Source organism: Cydia splendana, chromosome 1 (assembly GCF_910591565.1).
Source record: "Cydia splendana chromosome 1, ilCydSple1.2, whole genome shotgun sequence".
Lineage (NCBI taxonomy): Eukaryota > Metazoa > Arthropoda > Insecta > Lepidoptera > Tortricidae > Cydia > Cydia splendana.
Genome location: NC_085960.1, coordinates 14,440,940 through 14,447,248, shown reverse-complemented (window position 1 = coordinate 14,447,248; position 6,309 = coordinate 14,440,940). Strand labels below are relative to the sequence as shown.

General features: G+C 36.0%; 1 protein-coding gene across 1 annotated transcript; it reads right to left on the bottom strand.

Moving 5' to 3' along the window:
* Positions 1 to 480: 480 nt before the first annotated feature.
* On the bottom strand, positions 481 to 5,406 carry LOC134795540 (uncharacterized). Its single transcript, XM_063767432.1, has 2 exons — positions 5,171 to 5,406; positions 481 to 1,948 (listed from the first exon to the last, which is right to left on the bottom strand). The coding sequence occupies exon 2, from the start codon at positions 1,938 to 1,940 to the stop codon at positions 633 to 635; it is 1,308 nt and encodes a 435-aa protein (XP_063623502.1). The 5' UTR covers positions 1,941 to 1,948; positions 5,171 to 5,406; the 3' UTR covers positions 481 to 632.
* Between the last annotated feature and the right edge of the window lie 903 nt (positions 5,407 to 6,309).

The following is a 6,309-nucleotide window of genomic DNA, read 5'->3' as shown; positions in this document are numbered from 1 at the left end:
TGCGACGATGAAAATGGTGAACTTTTGGAAATTGTGATGACTTTGGCATCATAGATTTGTATAAAAATGTTATTGACATTTTGAAAGTAAATTGACTTTGAGTCTCTATAGGTACTTGATATTTCTTCAAGACTTACCGTATAGAAAATATCGGTTCTTATGCCAGCGATCTCAAAAAATTCGCGCGCGTGATTCATTAAGACAGTTCAAGCAAAAAGAGAAAGTTATTATAAATCTTCATTTAAATTAGGGTCGCACGAATACGAGTGTAATCAGTAATCGAGTATTTGAAACAATGGGTCATCGTATCCTGTAACGGTTAAGGCAAACCTAATTACAAGGCGGAAGTGATACAAGAATTGAATTAGGTAGGTACTTACATGTAAATACATCCTCCCAGCTTCTGTAGGAATAAAACGAACCAACTCGAAAGGGTGCAATGCATCTGACGGATAAAGTACAATAATAAGAAATAATATTACACGAATAACAAAATTATACTTTTTTATTTTACTATGTTACCAAATTTGTTAAAAATTTATAGTAAAAAAAATCATTGCTAAAATTTAATAATATAGGTGTACGACACTTACTCAAAGCATTTCTTGCCCACATAACAATATCCGAAGTTTCTAATAATATTCCTTGCAGCACGGCTTCTTACACGGTTTGTAACTGCCTTCTGTGCACAAATATTGTCGAATTTTTTTAGCTAATGGACAGTCCAATCTTCCACATGGACCATGAACATCTCTTTTATTGACAAACTGCCCATGTTGATATTTACCCTTAACCTTTTCACCCTGTATAAACTGATGCTGAGATCCTCTATAATCCATACGCTTTGGACAATTTGTACCTCCACAAGGTCCTTTAGGAAAGCCCATGGCTAAAATTGCCAATTCGCTAGCAGTGTAAGGAGCCACAAAGTCTTCGTACACTCTTGGTTCCTCCACGGGTCTCATAGGTTCTCTTGTAATATCTGGAGCGCTAAAGAAATAGGCCACAGGAGGAGCTTCATCTATGGTAGTGCCGTCCCAATGCCTGACTACTTCAAGATCCTTTAATTTCAAATCATCAATGAGATACTTTCTACCTGGAATCCTCTCCATTTCAGGTAACGCGACGAAGTAACTTAGCACTCTGTTGCCTAAACAACTTAATCTAATGAAAAACTCAATTTCGCCAGAGGGCTTCAAGTCCTCTTCACATTGTAGAGGCCTGACTATTTCAACAGTATTGGTAATCATTTCTTGTTTTCTTGTGTCTCTGTACTCTGCTTGCTCCATGTTTACTGGATTTAGTTCAGCTGATCGCTCAATGCACTGGAGGAACGACTCGTGCCATGGGACTTTCACGAAACCTATGCAATTAAAATTTTCATCCCTGTTCCAGACTGTGATGTATATCGGCGTCTTTTCTAATACTTCCTGTAATTTCGACGGCCTTGATATGAATATCACCGCATTTCCGACTCCAAAATAAGGAGGTTGTGGTAATGGTTCGGATGGTAATGGTGGTTTTACAAAGACAGGGCCTTTTTTGCCCTTTTTGCCCTTTTTGGCCTTGCCTTTTTTCCCTTTCTTTCCCTTAGCAGGAGGTGGAGGTGGCGGCGGGGCTACGAAGTTATCATGTGCTACATAGAAATCAAACAGAGGTAAGCAATTCATTTGCATTGTACACGTTTGCATGTATTTTAATTCTTCCTCTGATGGTGGAAGCGGTACTTTGCCTTTTTTGCCTTTTTTAGGTTTTTTAGGAGGTTTCGGTTTCTTACCTTTCATCTTTTCTGCTAATAGAGCCGCAGCTAGCGCCGCAGCTTCTGCTTCTCTTTTTCTCTCCTCTTCCTCCAAGCGTAGTTCGTACTCATCTTTAACTGGCGGTTCTATTTTCAGTACAATTTTCTTGACAAATACTTCGATCATAAATACCTGTTCCATTATATTACCTGCAAGAGAAACATAGTATTAATATTTTATAATTCAACAACTAAATCATATTAATGAATTTCGTCTTATATCCTAGTTTCATAGAAGTTTAAAGTTTAAAATAACAGTTACACTGCGTGGGCTATCAAAATCGCTGCAGACTTTTCTTGATCTAACTCTATATATTTTGTATGTGCATAACGTGATTGGTTCCATTTTAAGACGGCCTCCTAGCCTAGTCGGTAGTGACCTTGCCTATGAAGCAGGAGGTCCCAGGTCGAATCCTGGTAAGAGCATTTATTTATGTGTTCGTCACAAATATTTGTTCCTGAGTTATGAATGTTTCTATGCATATAAGTATTTATATACCTATATGTGTATATTATATATGTCGTCGTCTCCCAAGTAACACACAAGTAGCTGAATATTGTTTGAATAATAGAGCATTCCGTACTGTATGCTGAATAAGGTAGCTGTATAACGTCTGTATAAGCGCTTATACAGACGTTATACAGAAGGTTGGGCGCAAAGTGGGCTAGCCCACGCCGCTTATTACTGAATAACAGTAATGTAATAGCTGTATAAGTGTGTGCCCACACATTGAATCGCTGAATAACACTTGTATAGAGGCTGTCAAAAGCTTCTATACCGCTTTTAAACCAAAGTTATCCAGCTTTGTATAGAATGACTCAGTTAGTCACACGTTATGCAGCTTTTGGTTCAAAAGTGCATTGTTACAGAAAATATATTCACCTATTTGTGTATGATTTGTCTTCCATTTTAATTTGTGAACTCGTGTCAAAGTGTAGTGTCTGAAGTGAATACAAAATAAGGAGGACCTTACCCATATATTGATTTGATGTTTACATAACATCAATTTCATTGCGCATGCGACTTTACAGTTAATATATATATACATTTTATTTAAAATTTTAAAGCGCCGCGTAAATAATGCACTGTTAAGAAAGTAAATATAGAAAATGTAGTACTCCACTTTTAAATTTGTAATTTTTTTGCGGTGTTTAGATGTTTTAGTGATAGAAAATGTACTTTAACAAGTTATGCTACGATAAAACTAGTTTTATAAATGAATATAAATGGGTTTTTCAGTTCATTTTAAATTCCTATTTAATTTTAGAGGTTAGAATATGAGCAACCGTAATGGCGTCCGACTGTGCTGAATATAAGCTGCTGCCACAGCTATTATGTGCTAAATTTCTGAATAGGCATTCACATTATTCGCGTTACTAAGCTACATGTTAGATAAGAATGGTTTTAGAACAACAAGTTTTGAATAACATCAGTATAATAGTAATTGTTTTCGCAATCTTAAAGCATATTAGGGTTCTATACACAAATGGTAAAAACCACATAGATCCTCACTAGTTTGATGAGAAACATTATAGGTATGTAACACGGGCAATATTCAATCCTACTTCCTACTAATATTATAAACGCGATATAATATTTAAGTTATATGATAAATCTGGGGGCACGGCAGACTACACAGTTATTTTTTCCGTTATCAGTTCCGACAAATATGTAGTAGGTAAAGGTATAAGTACGCAAAGATGTACGAAGTGAGTACGAAGATGTGTATAGTATGAGTATGGTGTGGTTACGAGTATGGTATGAATATGAATATGGTATAGGTGCGAAGGTGCGGGTATATTAGTAGCGGGTATCACGGGTATGAGTACAAGTATAGTTTGGTATGGGCAGTATTGTTTAGGTATGAGTACGAGTATAGTGTGGGATGGGTATGAGTAGACCCACTTGAAACCTAAAAACAGTCTGTTCAAAATCGATTGATCGATTGTGGAGAATCGATTTCGCTATATTTTAATGGGGGTGATTATTTATTTTTTCTCATACCCAGTCGAGTCTACAAGTTTTTAATGCAACAATATCAATAACTAGCATTTGCCACCTTATTTGCCAACTAGCAACAACCTTAAATGGCCATTGGTAAACTTTATCTCGTTGCAGTAAGGTATGCAAATGGTCAGTTAACAGTGTTTACGATGGTAGCTAGGAATTGTTTTACGTCATTAAAACGATAATGCATCTTGTGTAAAATAACCAATCGAAGAGAATTGTTAAAAAAACTAAACCTCGATTTTTTAAATAATGGTTGGATTAAAGAATAAATACGCAAGATGCGTTCAAAATAAAATAAAAACACGCTCAAGCTCAAAGCAAACAGGCTCAAGTAGCACTGTTGACCGTGTATAAACTTATAAAGCTACGGAACCCTCTCCACCGCGCATTTGTTGATACTAAGCAGTAGTTTGAATAGCGCTGCTCATTGCGTTCATTTTGCAGCTTTTAGCAAGAATAGATAGTATATGTGTACTAAAATCGCTATAACTTAAGTATAAGTGTTGTTTTAGTATTTATTATTCAGACGTTATGTCTAACCCATATATGCAGCTACTGAATAACAAATAATATGCGGATTTCATTACAGCTTCCAGTAATATCGTCCACCTTTATTCAAAAACTAGCATTAAAACAGAAACTGCAACCGCTTTTATACAGTTGAAAGTCTTCACCGACGCTTCTTTTCAGCATTTAGTAGCCACTATCACATTTTTCTTAATATTGTCTGCTTAATATCTCACGACACAAAATATATACAGCTAATTGCTGCTAATGCTGCTATTATGCAGCTTTTAGTAACCACAAATGCTTTAAGCTGAATAATGTCTGACTAACTGTGTAAGAAATAAGTATTATTCAGCTTTAATATGCAAAACCGATACTATGCAAAATTTATTCAGCATTTATTGGTATATAGGCCCCACTAGGCCCACATATTTTCTTATTCCGAATTAAGTAATTTCCACCGCTTATACACAAAATTTATGCAATCTTAATTTGAATAAGATGATAATTTTACTCTATTATCCTGCTTGTGTGTTACTTGGGCTAGTACCCAGAACACAAGCCTTATTGAGCTTAGTGTGGGACTAGGTTGACCTGTGTAGAAATTGTCCTATAATATTTATTATTTAATTCTCTCGCGCATGAGAGGAGGCCTGTGCCCAGCAGTGGGACGTATATAGGCTGAAATGATGATGATGATGAAGACACTTTCTTGGTAGATTTTAGGTGACGCACGCACCAAACTTTAACTCATAGTAGTTAATAGTCATACAGCTGGTTAAGACTGGATGTTTAAAGGTATAAACTTTTAAAAACACGCATTAAGCTACATGTAGCTAAGAGAGATAACTTACCGTTTCGATACTTTCTTGAAGTAAATTGCAACTGTATATAATACTGTACAAATTTAAGATATAATATAACCGAAATACTCCTAACCTACTACTTTGATTTCAATTTTCTAGTAAACATAATTAAACATAGTTGTTTTGTTACAGATCTAATATGACGGTTGTGAATGCGACTTCACACATCGTGGATGAAAATGCCCTGAATTTTGTTGGATCTTGTTCAAACCATACTGATTTTATGTTACACTGATTTTCATTGACATATACTGTCTGTATTTATTTATTTTGACATTAGATTGACGCATATCTATTCTACAAATGAGGTAAGGCTGGCATTGATAAAACGATACTGTTTTTAGGGTTCCGTAGTCAAAAAAAGGATCCCTTTTAGTTTCGTCATGTACGTCCATCTGTCTGACCGTCCGTCTATCAGTTCGTATGTCACAGCCATTCTACTAGGAAACTATAAGATATTATAATGTATATTTTAATTACGTTTCGTTCGTCGTGTATTGTGTAAGCCGATACTTAGTTTATAGGGGATATTACTGCAATGTTCTGCCGCCAGAGTGCAGCACTACCGACTCAGTAAATTCATAGACTAACTTATACCAAAGAGAATTTGCTTATACATACTGTGCCTTAAACTGTTTTTTGACAAGTTTTCACAGACAATAAAAAATATGACATTGATGCATCAAGGCGGTTTGTTAACAAGGGCCTACCGGTAAACGCGAAAATTAAAGATATTTGTAAGATAGATATGTCAAATTTGACGTATCCGCGATTCTGGAGGTCCTCTTGAACGATTTCGACAACTTATGACTTAGATATCCAAGTCACATCTAGTCGATATCTAATGTAGATCTAGTTGATCTCTAAATCGTCTCAAGATGTTGTGATTATCTCGAAATCCGAATAGGCCTGATAGAGAGATTAGATAACGAAATTTCGATTTTCTTGTTTCGCGGTATGCCATGTGTCAATGTGGTTTGTTTACTGTATGTGCCACAAAGGTGCCACCTACGCAGAACTTTGCCTAATATTCCCTATTAAGGTAAAATATATCAAAACATATTTTTAGGAAGCGCTGGTGGCCTAGCGGTAAGAGCGTGTGACTTTCAATCCGGAGGTCGCGGGTT